Source organism: Myotis yumanensis, unplaced genomic scaffold, assembly GCF_028538775.1.
Source record: "Myotis yumanensis isolate MYYU_CA2020_CCGP unplaced genomic scaffold, mMyoYum1.0.hap1 SCAF_22, whole genome shotgun sequence".
Classification (NCBI taxonomy): domain Eukaryota; kingdom Metazoa; phylum Chordata; class Mammalia; order Chiroptera; family Vespertilionidae; genus Myotis; species Myotis yumanensis.
The window spans coordinates 15,157,952-15,175,971 of NW_027223773.1; the positions used below are offsets into that span (position 1 = coordinate 15,157,952).

Below are 18,020 nucleotides of genomic sequence, written 5' to 3' on the forward strand. Positions count from 1 at the left end.
AATCGGGTGCGAGGGGAGAAAGTGCCCCAGCAGCGCCAGAACCCGGTCTCCAGGCCGCCTGGGTCCTCGGGGACCCTCCGCCCCCGTCTGGCTGTTTGCTGGTTCTTCCCTCCTGAACTGAGGGAGCTGTGCAGCCCGAGGACCCACCTCTTACAGCTGGAGGCCAGGGCTGTTCCAGACCAGCAGGAACCACCGCCCTGCGCTCGGGTGGAGACAGAGCAAAGCCAAAACCAGTGCCCGTTAACCCCAACGTGCGGCCGCCGAGGGCCGTGTAGCTGGGCTCCTCCAAGCCCGTAAGCCTGGGGGGGCTGCCCCAACCCTCACTCACACCCTCAGGGGCTTCGCCCACAGCACAGCATCCGGGCACGCACCACGTCCCCCGCCCACACTGCGGCCCGCCGGCTGGCAGGGGACCCCTCCGCTGTCCTTTCCCTCCGCCTGCTCTCAGCACATCTCAGGAGCGGGATTCCCGCCACAGTCCAGGCGTGTTTAGCTGGTCTGACGGGAGCCCTGTGCGGCCAGCAGCTAAGCCAGGAGGGGCCCTGTCCAGCCCCAGAGTGGCCAGCTGTGGAGCATCCCACAGGCCAGGAGCCCTGGCAGGAGCCTTGCTGGCTGACAGGCTTGGCCGCCGGTGAATTGGTTTGAGTTCCCAGTGTGAGCACCCACTGGCCAGGACGGAGAACGGAACGGCTTTGGGGAAGCAACTCGACTTGCTGGGCCTTGGATCCTTCGTATGACAGAGAAAATGCTTGTCATCAGGTGGCTGTGAAGGTCGGCGGGGAGGCCGTAAGGTGCCCGGCCAGCGCCTGGCAGGTAGTGGAGTCCATAGTGACAACCCTGACACCAGCACCAGGCCCGGCGGCCGGCGGCCGGGCCTCCGTGCAGCTCCCAGCAGGGACTGTCAGGCCTGTGGGCTTTGGGGACATCCCAGGAAGGGTCAGCAGGAGGTGACCAGAGGCCCCTGGCGATGGGAGGTGAGGAAGGACCAGGCCGTGAAGTCGGGGCGGCCAGCACTGCCCGGCAGGGACAGCACCCTTTGCCCCCCTCTCGAGGCACCTGAGGCTGCCTTGGTGTTTCCCAAGCCGAGCCCGGCAGGGGGAGGGGCCCGATTCCAGAGGAGAGACCGAGGCCATCGGGAACCGCCCCGAGAGGGGAGGGAGAGCAGAGCTGAGAGGGCCGCTATTCTGTGTGAATTCCCGCGGGCGGTGGGCTGTCCTCCTTTCTAGCCTCATCACCTGTCACCTCATCACCTGTCAGGTGGGGGCCTGGCATCTGTTTCTCAGACGGCGGCTCCCTCCAGCGCGGGCCGTGGAGGGAGGCTGTGTGCCCGACCGGCCCTCACCCACCGCCCGGAAAGCAGCTCCCCCTGCGAGTGGTGTGGTGCCCGAGCGGGGACCTGGGCCCTCAGAGCGGAACTGACACCGAACTCTCCTCCGCCCGCCCCTGTCTCCGCTCCTGCGGTGGGAGTGGGCCGGGAGGGCCACCCAGCAGGCTCCGCTCCTGGCGCTGCTACTTCAAAGCCGGGCAAACCCTGCGTCCCGTGTGCAAGCCGCCCAGTGGAGTGTCCCACCGCCTCCCGAGCGGGGCAGCGCGGATGGAGGGCGCGGGTGGCCGTGGCCGTCGGGGCCCCTCTCGTGGAGCAGAAATGCTTCCTCGTGGAGGAGGGCGGGAGGGGGAAGCCGAGCAGAAAACGCCCCGTTGCTCCGAGCTCAGTGATGTGGGGAGGGTCGTGGGTCCCTGAACCATCAGAGGCCCCGGCCCCTCTCTTTGCAGCCGGACCCCTGGTCTTTAGCCTCGGAAGAGAGGGCCAGGCCTGGAGGCTTCGAGCTCCCAGTGCCCTGATCTCTCCTGCCTCCCGGGTCGCGGGCTGCAGGCTCAGCGTGTCCCCAGGTCTCTGGAGAGCTGCGTCCCGACAGGGTGGCCTGAGCCAGCCCAGCTCCGTGGTCTTTGCTCCTCAGTAACTATGGCAGCTCCTCCGCTCAGCCCCAGCCTGACAGCGCCCGGGATGGCTTCAGAGAGCCCGCCCTGAACCCAGAGCTGAGACTCCCACGACACCCCATACTCTGCTGATGGCGTTACCTCCTGCTGGGACTGGGGGGGGGGGTCTGTGTTATGCCCATTTTACAGGTGGCATAATAGTGCCTCAAGGCGGGTCAGGACTGTTCAAGGTCAGTCAGTGAGGAGGCTGGAGCCAGGACCCAGACCAGGTGGCCTGCTGCCCGCACACCACATCACCTGCTCAGCCATCCGCGTCCCAGGCCCCTGTTCCCCCGAGCCACCCGTCCCCCAATGCCTTCTTTCCTTCCCGAGTCCGTCCCCAGTGCCTGTGCCGAGAGCCGCCTCGGGCCTTCCTCCCACAATCGCGCCTGCGTGGCCCCTCCCTGGCCTGGGGCACAGCTTCCCTGGGTCCTCTGTTGCCACCGTGTCTACGGATAAAACATGAGGTGACACTGCAGCAGGTGGCAGTGGGTCTCGCGGATCGTCCTCCGAGTGCCCTTGGCTGTTGGGATGTGGGAGCTCATCTCCCAGAGTCCTGGAGAGTCTGTTGGTCCAAGGAGTCTGGGGGACCAGCAGTTCCTCCTCCTAGACAGGCGAGGAAACCGAGGCACTAAGGGGGTCAGCTGGGGGGTGATAGGGGGTGGGGTCAGCCCTGGGGTGAAAGCACTCTGCCCTCCCCCCACCTGCCCTGGCCTATCAGACCTGGCCCCTCCGAGCTGGGCTGCAGGGACGTGACCAGCAGCTGGCGGCCGCTGCACTCTTCCTCCGGCCCCGCCCTGATGTCTTCCCGGGCGTCCAGCCGGGCTGGGCTCATCGCGGTCATTAGGTTTTCCATTGTTGCCTCGGCATTGTCTGCCCGATTGTTTACCAGCCTTCTGGGCGCTCAGATAAGAAACGCCTCCCTTCCTTCGCCTTCTTTGGTGATCTCCATCGGGGGACCTGGAAAAACACGCGTCAGTGCCGGCCAGCCCCGTCACGTGGCCGGCTGAAGCGAGCCGAGGCCGTGGCTCTGGGACGGGATAGGAATGGCCAGGTCGGGAGGGAAGACTTCCTCTCCTTAAACAGACCTTAACTCGGAAGCTTGATGACAGGGTGGTGTCTCGGCGAAGAGAGAAAGGGAGACTGATTTAACCTTGGTTTAACCTTGGCTCCGGCCAGTGGGACAGGAGTGAGGGCCCCTCGCCCTCCTGCAGGACCCCAGCTCCCTTCTCTCAGCAGAGCCTGTGGTTTTCACTCTGGGTTTGGCCGTGAGGGTCCGCTGTCTCAGGAAACCCTCTCAGTTCAGATGCTCATCGCCCCGTCGGGGCTCGTGTGTTTGGGGCCACTTGGTCTTTTTTTAGCTCAATAGCCTGTTTTTACTAAAGTTCACCCAGGGATGTTTTCCTAGAGAAATGCTTATTGCTGGGGGGAAAGGGGATATTTAAAAAGTAGTCATATTACCCGGCTGGTGTGACTCAGTGAACCAGGATTTGTTTGATTTCCGGTCAGGGCACATGCCCGGATTGTGGGCTCCATCCCCAGTGTGGGGCGGGCAGGAGGCAGCTGATCAGTGATTCTCTCTCATCATTGATGTTTCTATCTCCCTCTCCCTTCCTCTCTGAAATCAATAAAATTATATGTGTTTTTTAAAAGTAGTTGTATAGGTGAGGGTTTAAATGCCAATTTCCCCACTTACTTCTCTGCGGCTCGGGTTCTACAAATGACCATAATGCTTGTTGGGAAAGAAGGTGCATGATGAATGTTAGTTCTCCTTTCTGCCCAAGGAGCCTCTCCTGCACATGCACACTCATACGCGCACACTCACACATGCACGCACACTCACACATGCGTGTGAGCGCCCGGCCTGAAAAGGAGCAGCACTGAAGGGGAGAGACCCACAGGCCTGCTCACCGCATGTGCCGGGGGAGCTCCCTTTAAAATCGCTCTTCTAACCACTCGCGGGCAGAGGTGCTCTGTCGTTACTGCGTCTACGAGTGACGTGAGCGGACAGTGGCGTGGATGACGTGGCCCTCTCTCATCTCCTCTGAGTGGCTGCGGCTGTTGGGCTGGACGACGTCACTTTCAGAGCCCCCGAGCGTCCATCAGGCCGAGGAGCCGGGGACCAGCTGTCCCCCTCACGAGCGTGATGAAGAGACGGAGGCCTGAGAGGGTGGGAAGGGGCAGCGTGAGTTCAGCTGTTCCCTGACAGGGCGCACGGGATGGGGGTCAGCCCTGGACTGAGACCACCCTTCCCCCTCCTCACACCCGAAACCTCCTCCGTGGAGGTGCCCTTGCTTCTGGGCGTTGGCTCAGCCTTGGAGAAGCCCCTCTGGCAGATGAGGCCCCCAAGGCGCCCGCGCTGTGGGCACTGTGGGCGTGGCCCTCTCGCAGGCCCGGTGCTCACCCTGCTTGGAGCTCACCCTAACCAGGAGGCCGTTCTCGTGCTAATGCCCAGCTTCTCGTTGGCTTGTTTCCAGAGCAAATCATGGAGGAAGATAAAGAACATGGTGCACTGGTCTCCCTTCGTCATGTCCTTCAAGAAGAAGTACCCCTGGATCCAGCTGGCGGGACACGCAGGTAGCAGCTCCCGGGTTTTCCCTGGGGGTCGCCCAGCTCATGGGGGGAGGGGCTTGGGGGGTGAAAGTGACCAATCAGGTTCTCTGAGACTCGCAGCGGCAGCGGCAGCCATGCTCTCGAGATGTGGCCCTAACGCTGCTAGCAGATGCCCACGGACAGCTGCCATCCCCTCCCCAAACACGCACCCCCCACCCCCGAGTCTCTGTCTCTTAACTCGATAAGACAGATGACGTTGTAGGCCCCCATTTGTCATCTGGGACAAGGAGGCAACGTCTACGCCTTCATTGAGCATCTGCTGTACCCCATCGCCCGGGGTGGCAACATCAACGAAAATGCAGTATCTGCTGGGAGGGGCCGTAGGTGGGAGACGGGTGGCGTGCTGGGTGCGGGTGCCAGGGCACCAGGCAGCCACGTGGCTCTAGTTTGCTTCTCAGTGACAGGGAGGAGGGGCACCTGGAGCCGAGCCCGGAGCTGCCCGGGTCACACGGGGCCCTTTGGTGGCGTCCTCCAGGGCATTCGGTGGCTGTCCGTGGCCTGGCCTTCATCATCAGCCAGCACGTCTCTCTTATACCCCAAGCACATGGGCGCAGCCCAGGCTCGGGATGGACGCACTCCCTAGACGCCCCCTGAGGGTGTGCTCGGTAGGCGCATGACCAGGGGGGCAAGCGTGGACCCGGCTCTCAGCCAGGCTGCTTCCTGGCACCGAACCAGTCCTAGCGGGGTTTCTCCTGAGACCAGAGACGCCTTCGTTGCCCGAGAAGCAGGAGTGATGATGGGGGTGGAAGGGGGATGGCAGTGGAAATGCAGAGAGAGAGTAAGTGTTGGCACAGACCTGCCCCTGGCCCTGCCGCCCTCCAGCAGTGAGCACCGGTCCCTCCATCGTCAGATGGAGTTGCCGTCAGTGTGGGGGTCTGGGACTTGCACCCACTCCTCTCAGCGTGCTCGGTCCACAATGGAGACCTGCCCACCTTCAGCCCTGCGCTTAGCAAGCCCGAGGGGCACAGGCCCGGGGCGCAGGGGCCAGTGGGGAGCCCTGTGCTGAGGTCCTCGCTCTGCAGGGAGTTTCAAGGCGGCTGCCAACGGCCGGATCCTGAAGAAGCACTGTGAGTCGGAGCAGCGCTGCCTGGACCGGCTGATGGCCGACGTGCTGAGGCCCTACGTGCCGGCCTATCACGGGGACGTGGTGAAGGACGGGGAGCGCTACAACCAGATGGACGACCTGCTGGCCGACTTCGACTCGCCTTGCGTGATGGACTGCAAGATGGGCGTCAGGTGAGCCAGGCTCCTCCGCGCACGCGCCTCCAACCGCGCCAGGCCCGTGGCAGATACCGGACGGCATCCGGGCGCCCCCGAGGCCTCGTGGGTGCATGGGCGGGCCCGGGGGTCTGGTTGGACCCCATCCCCACCCCAGCCATGTCCCATTACTTGCAGAGGGGACCGGCACCCTGGCTTTGACCCCGATGGCTCCCCCACTCGGTTGAGCTAGGGTGGGGCAGGAGCACTAGCTGGTGGGGCCGGGCTTGGTGCTCAGTGTCCCCAGGGAGGGGCAGAGGCAACTGCCCGTCTGGTCCGGGGGCTGCGGGGGTAGCATGGGGTGACTTCTTGTTACATGAGCTTCGAGGGGAGGCTCTTCCCATCCCCCAGGGTGCTCCAGGCCCTGGGCCCAGCACATTGGCTAAAAGGGTCACCTGGGCCCGTGCGCAGCATTGGGCCACCCCCTCCTCCCCAGGACGCAGGCTCCCCTGATGTCTGCCCAGGACATAAGCAGGAGAGGAGCTGGGAGGTGGGAGGGGAGGAGACTGGGCCGGAGCCTGGGTGCGAGGCGAGTGGAACCGGAGGCGCTGAGACCCCCACCCTCAGCCCTGGGCCCTGCTTGGCTGCCCGGTTTCCTCGTCCCCTCCCGAACTTGGACCCTCAATCCCGGGATCGCCATGCGGCTCCCTGTCCTGCTGGGCCCAGGGTGGGGGCTCGGTGTGGCTGTTGGCCTCAAGGTGCCCCGTGCGCTGTGACCGGAGAGCCGCCTGCTGCAGGGGCCGGGCAGGCAGGCCGGACGCGGGCCCTCCGCTCGCCGGGCAGGCCAGGCTGCGAGCAGCACACTCGGAGCGGAGCTTGTTTGCTTTGGGTGGTTAAGCAGTTTTATTTCTTATAAAAGAAAATGGAGGAGGATGGGAGAGAGGGAGACACAGAGAGAGAGAAGCCAGGAGGCCACGCACGCCCGCTTTCCTTCCCCTCACTCCTCCAGGCGCTGAGTCCTAAAGTCTGACCCGCAGGCGGACGCTGTGCTGGGCTCCGTGGTGGTGACCCCAGGGCAGGGCAGGTGGGAAGTGCAGGTCCCACTCTGCTCTCACACTGTCCCCTGCCTCCCTGCGCTCTCGGGCCCTCGATAGCTGCAGCCCACAGTCCCTCCGGCCCCCACCTGGCCACTGCCCTTCCCCAGGGTCATTTCTGTCCCAGGAAGCGCCCCTCCCCCTCCCTGGGGCACCAGGACACGCCTTCTCACGGGGAAACATAAATAACCTGGTTGGTGTCCATTCAGACCCGGCCAGAGAGCGTGCACCCGGGGAGAAGGCGTAGCCGTCGGTTCTGAAAGGGGCTGTGCCTCTCTGCTCCCTGGGAGGCCGCTGGGCACACGGGCCCCTCTGCCCAGGCCGCCCTGCCCCCATCTCCTGTGCTTCTGCCCACTGCGCCCAAGGGCTCTCAGAAGGGCCCAGAGTGGGCTAGTGAGGCTGCCCCACCCAGCTCCACCTTCCCTGCCTTAGGATGGGCCCTTCTGTGTCCCGGGTGCTGTGCTGGATAATCCCAGGTGCTGTGCTGAGTGCCCGGGCGCTGTGCTAGGTGCTGTGCTGGGTGCTGTGCTAGGTGCCCCCGGGCGCTGTGCTGAGTGCTGTGCTGGGTGCCCCTGGCCTCCCTGGGTCTGAGCTTTGACTTGGGAGGTGAAGGGACCCTCAGGGCCATAGTCCCGAAGCGGCACAGCCCTCATTTGCTGGGCCTCCACCTGCAGATTCAGCCCGGCCTCCACCTGTGCTGGCCGCCGGGACTCTGCTGTTTCTCTGTGTTGTGCGGAGCCCTTGGCCTCACGCCTCCCCCGAGGCCAGCAGTCCCAGGCCCAGGCCCCAGAGCGTGGCTGTGCCTGGCAGAGGCAGGAGGCGAGAGCCCAGCGTCTCCCCCGGGCACAGGGCGGGACTTGTCACCGAGCAGCGGGGGAGGCAGAGCACGGAGCGCAGGGGGTGCCTGCAGAGTCCTAACTAGAGGCGCCTCGGGCCCCGGCTTACGTGGACCTGCTCACACTGCGCTAGGGACTTCCTTAGACTTGACCCTGTGCATCTGTCATGTGACCTGCCACTCAGAGTCAGCGCGTCTTCTTGGCATCGGGCCAGGGCCTGGGGTGGAGACCAGCGCCGTCTCCTGCACCTCTGCCCTGCGCAGAGCTGTAGGTGGCTTTGGGGTGTCACCTGTTGGCTCTCCACCGCCCACCCCCAACCCCACAGCCCCCACCTGCCATATGAGATGGAGGTATGACCTTCCCGGGGGGTGGGGGGTCAGGCAGCAGGGCAGCGTGGGTGGCTCCCTGCCGGCCCCACAGCCCCGTCCAGCGGTGCCTCCTGTGGGCATCCCTGCCCAGGCCCCTCCCTCCCGGAGGCGAGCAGCTCTGCCCAGAGCGCAGGCCCTTTCGGGAAAAGCCTGCGTGGAAGGGCTTTCACAGCGAGGCTTACTTCCTGTTTGAGGAGCTCCCGAGGGCTCTTTGCAGAAGTGGGGCCGCCCACCACCCGCAGGCCCTGCAGTGCGTCAGGGACGTTTGGGGGAGCACCCCTGCCCAGCCACCTGCACACACAGGCCCGCCCGCAGGGCTCCGTGCAAATGCAGCCGCCCTGCCTCCCAGCTCTCGTCACCGGCTGGCTCAGCACGCACCGTCGTGTGAGCACGTGTGGGCGCCGGTGCAGGTGGTCAGCCAGGGGCGGGCTCCTGACGCCCTCACCACCTCCTGGAAGGTCAAACGATCAGGCCCAAGGTCACACCCAGGGGTCTGGGTTTTTCTTCATCAGTTGATGAACAGTGGATTCTGGAAAAGTGTCTCTACAAGGCATCATGCGTTTGGCATTCAGTCTGCGGGGTCCTGACCGGCAGCTCGGGGTGTGGGGGGAAGTACGGAGTGAGGCCAGGACAGACGGGCGTGTGGGCCGCTCCGCCCACGCAGGGCCCGGGACGAACTTCCCTCTCCCGAGTCGCGCTGCACATGGCTGTCCCGTGAGGGGTCACTGGGCGGCCGGGGCAGAGGGGAGTTTGCAGGGGGGCAGGGAAGGGGTTCGGCCTCGGGCTGCTGGCCCTGTACTGTCCAGGGGACCCCACGCCCAGGTCCGCCGCAGGCCCAGCCTGCCTGTGCGGAGGGCGGGACGCTGCGCCGGTCATTTGGACACATTTTCTCTGGCTCTTTGGGCTGGGGTCTCAGGCGAGAGGGGGCGGGATGGGCTGAGGCCTGGTGGCCACAGGGCAGGATGGGCCGCGGCGTCTCTGCAGCAGCACGGAGGCCACGGAGCCCTGGCCTTGTCTCCTGTCCTGGGCGTCTCCCTCCAGGCCTGTGGCCCCTGGAGAAGCCACCTCCTGGCCTGACTGTTACTCCAGAGTCATCTAAGGCAGCTGTCGCCAACCGGGGGTCCGTGAGGTCCGAAAGGTTGGCGACGGCTGATCTGAGGGCCGGCCCAGCCCCTCAGGCGGCCCCAGCGCTGGGAGCCGGAGCTGGGTGGGCGGGGATAGGCGCGGCCTTCAGAGGGTGCTCTGGGGAAGGGCCCTGGCCGCCGAGCAGGGGCAGCTGGGCCCCGATGGCCCCTGCCCTCGGCCCCTGGTGCCCAGCCAGCGGCCTCACCTGGCTGCCCCACACAGGACCTACCTGGAGGAAGAGCTGACCAAGGCCCGGAAGAAGCCCAGCCTGCGGAAGGACATGTACCAGAAGATGGTCGAGGTGGACCCCACGGCCCCGACCGAGGAGGAGAACGCCCAGCGGGCTGTGACCAAGCCCAGGTACATGCAGTGGAGGGAGACCATCAGCTCCACGGCCACCCTCGGCTTCCGGATCGAAGGCATCAAGGTGAGGCCACCAGGGCAGCCGGGGCTCCCGGGCCCCGCCCAGCTCCAGGTGGGGGGGCGCTGTGCTCTGCCCTGGTCTCAGGCCCCTGCCGAGGCCCCGCTCCTCCGCACGGGCCGGTGTGGGCAGCCCGGGGCGGAACTTTAGAGAAACTGTCCTGCTCCTCAGGCCGGGACAGGCGGGTGGCCACGAAGGGCGCTGGGCTTGGAGCAGGTGTGGCTCCAGTTCTGCCCGGATGAGTCCCTGCTAAGGACTCTGCCCTGAGCCCAGGCCATCTGGGCCCTGAGAACCCACCGGGAGGCAGGTTGCAGGATGTGGTGGGGGAGCTGGCCCCTCCACCCAGCACCCAGGATCTGGGGTCGGGAGTGAGATGCAGGCCCGGGAGGGAGCACACGGGCTGCCTCCATGTCCACGCCGGGGGGCGGGGCGGGGGGGCTACTGCGCCCAGGCTGCAGGACCAGGCACTGCCCCTCGTGTCCCCAGGGAGCTCTGCGGAGGCGGCACGGAGCCCCACAACGCCAGGGCCGCCCCTTCTCTCTTCAGTCTCCCCAGAAGGGTCTCAGATGCTCTCCCTATGCCCCCCCTTGCTGTGGGGCTTGAAGAGCAAGCTCAGTCACCCCCAGAGCAGGGCCGAGAGGCGTGGCCTGCAGGGTCTCGGGAAGCCAGCCCCCCGACCCCCGCCCCCGGAGCGGAGGGCGGTCCCTGCAGGGTTCCTGGTTTCTGTTGTCTGTCACTCACTCTCGGCCCTCCTGGCCCAGCTGTAGAGTCAGTCGGGTCAGGGCTGGGCGGTGGGGGCCCTGCTGGGGCAGCTGCAGCCTGGCGGGCTCCGCAGCGCCCTCCGATGGCGTTTAGGGGTATGGTTCTGCCGTTGGGGTGCACCTGGTAAGCCGGTGCATCTGCCTCCCCGACAGCTGCTCTGCGAGCCGTGGGCCCCTCCCTGTCTCCCAAACCAGCTTCTCTGTTTCACATCCAGCCTCAGGCTGGGCGCACCCCGCACGCTCGGCGTCTCCCCCACACGCATTGCCCATTCCCGGCTGAGATACCCCGCCTTTCCCACCACGTCTCCCTCCTTCTGGATGTTCTGGGCTCTGTCCCTGGTCCGGCTGCGGGGACAGCCAGCCGCCCACCTGCTGGGGTGGAGGCCACCAGCTCGGAGAGCAGCCCCAGCTCACCAGCAGCCCCTCCCTTCGGTGCAGGAATCGCCCCGGGGCCCCGCGGGAAAGGCGCAGCCCAGATGCACGTCCTCCCGCACCCGCCCGCACCCGCCCCTGTGCCCGCAGGTGGACACCGCGCTGCCCGGGGCCAGGCCTGGCAGGCGGCTTTCTCAGACCCCTGGGTGGGTGAGCAGGGAGCCTGCCCCCGGGCCCCTGCTGACCCCTCCCGGCTCCTCCTCAGAAAGAAGACGGCTCGGTGAACCGGGACTTCAAGAAAACCAAGACGCGGGAGCAGGTCACCGAGGCCTTCAGAGAGTTCACCAAGGGGAACCCTAACGTCCTGGTGAGTCCGGGCGCCGGGGGGGCGGGGCTTGGCAGGATGGGGTGCCCACTCTGCAGGGACTGAGCCGGCCACAGCGCAGTGGCCACGGCGCCCACACAGCGCCCGGCCCACACTGCTGCTGGGAAGGTGAGAGGAAGGTGAAGTGGTTGCCAGCCCCATTCTGCGGGCAAATGGGGAAGCTCGGCGACACTCACTCTCCCTCGCTGCCACCTCGCGGCTCCCAGAAGCGTTCTCCGTCCTTTTAAGAGCCGTCCTCTCGGCGCTGGCTCTCCAGCCGCTGCCGGCCAAGCGCTGTGCTCGGTGCTCATCGTCCTCCTGGCAGCCTCTGGCGCGGGTGGATGTTCTTGTCCCCATTCCGCAGATGAGGAAACAGAGGTCACGGTCACACGGCTAGGGCAGGGCGGAGAGGGGTCACCCAGGGCTGCAGCCTGCTGGCCCCGGCACCCGGCCCTCCCAGGCTGTGAGGCTGAGCGAGGGGAGTGGGCCGGGGGGAGTCACAGGTCCTCCTCAGGAAGAGCCTGCCGGCGTCTCAGCCTGGAGGTGCGGGTGGCAGAAGTTCATGACACAGTGACTTCCCTGACGGATGCTCTGACCACTGGGATCAGGACCCCGACCCTCCCATCAAAAGCAGGGGGCCATGCCTCTGCACCCCGGGGCTGGGAGCCCTGTGACAGTCCCACACGCAGGCATACGGGCTGGGAGCCCTGTGACAGTCCCACACGCAGACACACACCTGGGTGCCCTGTGACAGTCCTACACGCAGGCACACAGCTGGGTGCCCTGTGACAGTTGAACACACAGGTGGGTGCCCTGTGACAGTCCCACACGCAGGCACATGGGGTGGGAGCCCTGTGACAGTCCCACACGCAGGCACATGGGGTGGGAGCCCTGTGACAGTCCCACATGCAGGCACATGGGGTGGGAGCCCTGTGACAGTCCCACACGCAGGCACACGGGCTGGGAGCCCTGTGACAGTCCCACACGCAGGCACACGGGCTGGGAGCCCTGTGACAGTCCCACACGCAGGCACACGGGCTGGGCACCGAGGCGCCCTCTAGCAGGGCTGCAGGGCAGGGAGGGTGGGGCAGACCCTTTTCTCCAAGGAGACAGGGCCGCTGGAGCTGGGGAGACTCCCTCTCTTTCCACTGGGGAGACTCCCCTTGACCCCTGGGCACGCACCCGCCCTTCCCGGCCTGAGGCTCTGGGTGCCGGGTCACCAGCTCCTCACAGAGCAGCTCAGAAGCTGCTTCCTGTGCCCCGAAGGGAGGGGTCTGCTCCCGGGGCCGTGCCCGGGCTGCTGGCCTGCCCCGGCGGCACTGAGGGCTGGTGCGCCTGTGTGCGCCTGTGTGGCCGGGCTTCCCCAGCGTCCCCAGGGCAGGCGGCACCCCCAGGCCACACATCGGCCCTGTTTGTAGGGCTCCATGGAGAGGCCCCTGGGGAGGGGTGTGTGGCTCTCCCGCTCGCTCTGCCCTTTCAGAAGTCAGGGCACTGACGTTGGTGTCAGGAAGGCGCCATGGCAACGGGCTCCCAGGGTGCTGCCTGCCGCTGCCCTGCCTGCCAGAGTCAGCTTAACCCCGTGTGAGCGGCACCGACCTCGGGGCTGGGCCTCTCCCACGGGGCCCTCGGAGCCTCGGCCTGGGAAGGCGCGGCCAGGAGCCCGGCCCACCCCCCTACCCCCACCCCCCGGTCTGCTCTGGGCCTCGGTTGCTTACATTACCTGCGTGCCCCTCCCCCTGACACGCAGTGACCCTAATGGAGCTTCAAACCCAGCCCCAGCCCCAAGTGTTTAAAAACCGTCATCGTTCTCTTCCCAGATCGCCTACCGGGACCGGCTAAAGGACATCCGGGCCACCCTGGAGGTGTCCCCCTTCTTCAAGGGCCACGAGGTGGGTACTGGGCCATGGCTGCCCTGGGCAGAGCTGCGCTCGTGTAGCCGGGGTGACCTGGGCCTGGGCGGTGAGCCCGCCTCTCTCACTAACACGTCTGCTGCTCCACAAGCCCCAGGGGCGCTTTCAGGGTGACAGAGGCAGCCCCCCAGCGGCCCGGCTCACGCAGGGACCGCGTCATCCGCTCTGCCAGGAGCCGGGGTGACCCCTCGGGACTGTCCTGCCTGAGGTCGGGCCATGCCCTTCCTTCTCCCTCCCAGCCACTCGGGGTGCTGTGGCAGGACTTCAGTCCCACACACCCGAGGGTCTCAGGGGAGAAGCTGTCCGAGCTACTAGAACAGCCGAGTGACCCCTGTCACCCCAAGACCTGCAGGACCTCCTGCTCCCGCCTCTGTCCGCAGGAAACCAGACACCTGAGAGAGAGGGTTTGGAAATTGTCAGCAGGTTCCTGGAGGGTTTATAACAGTGGTTCTCAACCTTGGCTGCACATTAGAATCACCTGGGAATCTTTTTAAAATCCTGATTTCTGGGCCTCATCCTCCGGAAATTCTGTTTCTTTGTTATGTGGTGGGGCCACAACATGAGTAACAAAGAAACAGAATTTCCAGAGGATGAGGCCCAGAAATCAGGATTTTAAAATGATTCCCAGGTGATTCTAATGTGCAGCCCAGGTTGAGAACCACTGGTTTATAAGATCCTGACATCAGCCCCACACACATGGGCAAACACGTGCACACACAGCTGCACACACGTGTGCGCATGCAGCTGCAGCCTCGGCGTGCCCACCGCCCCCTGGAATGGTTAGGCTCTCGGGTGCCTCCCCTCCCCGTGGCCTCGCTGAAGCCCAGCTGTCCCGGGTCCTCGCTGCTCCTGGGCCTCTGTCTTCGCAGCTGGATGCAAGGTCTTGGTTCAGCCTGGAGCCTCCCTCGCTCCGTCCTGCCTGCTCCTCCGGGGACGGGGCGCCCGGAGGCCTGGCCTGGAAGGACTCGGGCCTCAGAGCCGCCTGGGACCCCTCGGCAGCCCAGGCTGTGTCTCACGCCTTGCTCTCTGCTCTCAGCACCTTTGCGTTCGTCCTCGAAGTTTATTTCTCTGTGCTCTTCGCGAGTCTCACTGGGAAACAGAACCTGAGGTTCTGTTATTTCTCACCCGGAAGAAGCCCTTTCTCTGGGCTTGGCATTTCTGGGGTCTCCCCTGCCCTGCCCAGAGCCCCCAGCCCGCCCTGCACCCCAGCTCCTGGCCCCACATGGGTGACGCGAGTGAGGGCTTGTGGCTGTTTCTACCTGGGAAAGCACTGCCCGTGCCATTGCTCTGACCTGCCCAGAGCAGGGGGCCCATTGGTGCTGCTGCCCCTGGGAAACCAGAGGCAGGGCCCAGCTTCAGACACCCCGCCGGCCTCTGCCCAGGACTTGCAGGGGTTCCTGCTGGGATGGGGGCGATCCGGCCTCGCAGAGTGTGGCATCTCCTTGGTACCCTCCTATCACATGGGCAGTTACTCAGGATGTTGGGGAGTCAAGGTCTAGGAGGGGAAGGGTGAGCCCCAAGTCTTAGCTGTGGTCTGCAATAGTGGAAAGTGTGCAGGCTGCGGGGTGGGGAGTGGGGGGTGGAGAGAATCCGCCATTGGGACTTCCTCCTGCCGCTGCCCACACAGAGGGTGGCTGCTGTCGGGAATCCCATGTCCTCTGCCCCTCGTGGCCTCTCCGCGAGCAGAGGGGCAGACTCGGGCCTCACCTGAGCCACCTCTCCAGTTCCATCCGGTCCGGGTCCCCGGGAGCCAGGGTGCAGCGGGAAGGGAGGGCAGCGGGCTCTGGCCCTCCTCACCTCCCTGCTCCCTGCAGGTCATCGGCAGCTCGCTCCTCTTCATTCACGACAAGAGGGAACAGGCCAAGGTGTGGATGATCGACTTCGGGAAAACCACGCCGCTGCCCGAGGGCCAGACCCTGAAGCATGACATCCCCTGGCAGGAAGGGAACCGGGAGGACGGCTACCTCTCGGGCCTGAACAACCTCATCGACATCCTGACGGAGATGTGCCCGGCCCCCGGCGCCCCCGTGGCCTGAGCCGCCGGCCCGCCTCCCGCGTGCCAGGCCTCCTTCCTCCCCCTCCTGCCTTCTCCTCCTGCGTGTTCTTTCACGTCCACCCGGGTGCCAGCCAGAACTGACCCTCCAACTGCACTACGAGACACTTTGTAGAGGAGACGAGGCTTTCTAGTTCTTTTCCTACTGAAGGGCTTTGGCGCTGGGCTCCCATTTCTCTCCGTAAGTAGGTCTCCTTCTAGAAGCGCAGTGTCCACGCCAGGCTCCGCTGCCCGCGGGGGAGGTCAGTTGGGCTTCCATCTGGCTGGAGGCTCGGGCCCTGGGATGCCGCGCCTCCGGGCGGGCTACCTGTGGGCGCTTGCTGCCCCCTGGTGGCCAATGCCATTAGTGCCGCTGCCCAGCACAGCCAGTCTCTGCCCATCCTCCCGGGCCGCTGGGGCCGTAAGAGCCTGTTTCAGCAGGTGCCTGGTGCCGGCTCTCCCGTGGTTGGGGCACAGAACCACCGGAAACGCGTGTCGGCCCTGAGTAGAGCACCTCCGAGGAGCAGCCGGGGGCCCAGGACGTGTGGGGCCTTCATGGTCCCTTTGCGGTCTGTGTTGAACTCCAGTGTTGGGCCAGGCCCGGGAGCCAGGAGCAGGCTGTGCCCTCTGGTGTTGCCTCCCCAGTTCTTCCATCTGCGGTTCTCGCCCATGACTTCAGAGCTTCCAGGGCGCCGCCCACCCTGAGCCAATTGTTCTGCCCACCGCCCCCTGTGTGATGTGCCGGGGGTGGGCCAGGGCCAGGCAGCCCGGGGGAGAGAGACCTGCATAGGACACGCCTCGTCCTCACCGCTCCCACCTCCTGGGTGGTGTTCAGTGGCCCTGCCTGCAGGCCGGGGTTCTCTCATGAGGCCCCGAGTCCCCTGCAGCTCGGGGCAGGGCTTCAGGCCAGCCCTGGGCAGGCAGGAAGCAGCAGGAAGCCGGCTCCTGGCATCTGTTTTTCCCCCTGAAATAGGTCCCGTGTGGTGTGGGCAGGTCCGGGGCACGTGTGGCATCTCTTCCTGGGGTCCAGGTCGCTGGAAGGCTGGTGGGGACCCAGCTGTGAGCCTTATTCTAACTGTAAAGCAAGTGTGTTTGTATTACAGGGAGGGGTGTGAAACTTGCATGACTTTTGAAGGCAGCGTCCTGGCTGTGGCCATGTAGAGCGGTGCCCCCGGGGCCCCCCTTGTTGTTGGGGGAGAGTTGGGGACCAGGCCAGCAGCCACTGGGGCCAGCCCCTCCACGGAGCGCTGCTTCGGGGACACGTGGAGACGGTGTGCGCCCAGGTGTGTGTACCTGGAGGGACCGATCCAGAGGAGGGCTCCCTGTCACCCGGGGCCTCGGGGGGAACTGTCAGCTTCGCCCACATGACACGGTTCCCCTTTCACGCTGGGTTAGTGACAGTTGGTGGGGGCGGAGGGTGGGGTGCGAGGATGTAGAAGTTCAGATTTTAAAAAAGGAAATCACTTTTCAACTTCCTGGCTCTTGTTCAAAACAGGGGTGAGCTCTGGTGTGGGCCGACCTGCTAAAGGTCGCACCCCCGCCCCACCACCTGGTGACGGGCACGTGACCCGGAAGGCTGAGCCCCAGCCGTCTCCACGGGGCGGGGGGTGGGGGTGGGGGGGTCTCTGTGGGGCTCCTGGGGGAGGGGCTCACTAAGGCAGCCGCCAGGGCTCTAAGCTGCGGGCTGGCCAGCAGTGACCTCCTGTCTAGGACGAGTTTGTTATACAGCAGATTCCTGCTATGAACAAAGCGTCTGGGACCAGAGTCCCTACTAAGAGGACAAGGAGCACTTTAGCGGCAGCAGCGGCTGCAGACGCTGCGCTGATGGGCGAGTGGTTGGTTTGTGTGTGAAAGTGGCATCTTTCCAGGGCTGTGCCTTTAGGGGCGGGTCTGCATTTACTGTGCTAGTTCCCTTCCAGCACCTACTCTCTCACCCTTTTCCCCTCTGACCTCCCACCTCCTTCCAGGACCCTGATTTCCCAGAAGCTCCCCCGGAATGGCCTTCCCCACCCAGCCCGGGGCAGGCCCGGACTCTGGGGCTGGCCACGCCGGTGCCGGGGGGAGCATCCTCCCTGCCTGTCCTGGCCCTCACACCCCCCGCCCCGCGTTCTTGGGGTTCAGTACTGCTTGGCCTTCGAGGAAGGTTTTCTCAACCGTTCGGCTCGGACTTGCCTTGAGAGTCATGTAAGAAGTTTTAAGTTATATTTATTTTGTTGTTGTTGTTAATTGCACAAAACACTAAGACCGAGAGGCTGGATCTGTGTCTCCTCTAAGCTCCGCCTTCTTCCTGAACCTCCTTTCCTGCTGGGGGGAGCCGGATGCAGCCCCCCCTGACCCCCCACCTCATTAGCTGTATTTAGCTTTGAATTCCTCTGCCTCCACCCGGTCACCCTTGTGTATACATAACCCAGCCTTCTCGGGAAGGAGCAGAGTGTCGCCGAGCCAGTGCCTTTTCTCTGGAGGGGAGGACGCCTCGAGGGGTCTCCTGCCCTCTGCGCCCCGCTCCCCGAGTCACCGCGGAGAACACTGAACTGTTACAACCCGCACAGGCCTGTCAGACAGGCTGCCGCGCTCTGTACCTTCCTAATAAAGGCCTGGAGACCACCATGCTGTCTGCAGTGTGTCCTCCCCGCCCTGGAGAGGTGGGGGGGGGGGGGGGGGCGGGAGGGGCCTGGAAACTGGAGGGTTGAGTCGGGCTGTGATGACCCCGCGGGCGGAACAGGGGTCTGATTGAATAGCGTTTTAATCTGCAAAGAATTTAAGACACGCTCCAAAGCTAGTCTCTTCTGCCTCTTCCACAAAACCGTCAGCGTAGCCCAGGGTCCTGACCAGCCACCAGCCGTGCTTCCCCAGCATTGCCTCCCCCCCCCCCGCCCCCGGGAGCCCCTACAGCCTCGGGGGGCTCACATCTGCAGTCTCTTTTTTAAAAAATACATTTTTATTGATTTCA

At 65.1% G+C, this 18,020-nt stretch overlaps 1 protein-coding gene across 1 annotated transcript in view; it reads left to right on the forward strand.

The window, feature by feature from the left end:
- ITPKB (inositol-trisphosphate 3-kinase B) overlaps positions 1 to 17,677 on the forward strand; it is a 94,100-nt gene extending 76,423 nt beyond the window's left edge. The window contains exons 3-8 of the mRNA XM_070401042.1: positions 4,455 to 4,554; positions 5,613 to 5,826; positions 9,433 to 9,637; positions 11,030 to 11,131; positions 12,946 to 13,017; positions 14,853 to 17,677. Coding sequence (XP_070257143.1) covers positions 4,455 to 4,554; positions 5,613 to 5,826; positions 9,433 to 9,637; positions 11,030 to 11,131; positions 12,946 to 13,017; positions 14,853 to 15,074 — 915 coding nt within the window. The 3' untranslated portion in view covers positions 15,075 to 17,677. The remainder of the gene's footprint in view (positions 1 to 4,454; positions 4,555 to 5,612; positions 5,827 to 9,432; positions 9,638 to 11,029; positions 11,132 to 12,945; positions 13,018 to 14,852) is intronic.
- Positions 17,678 to 18,020: the final 343 nt, after the last annotated feature.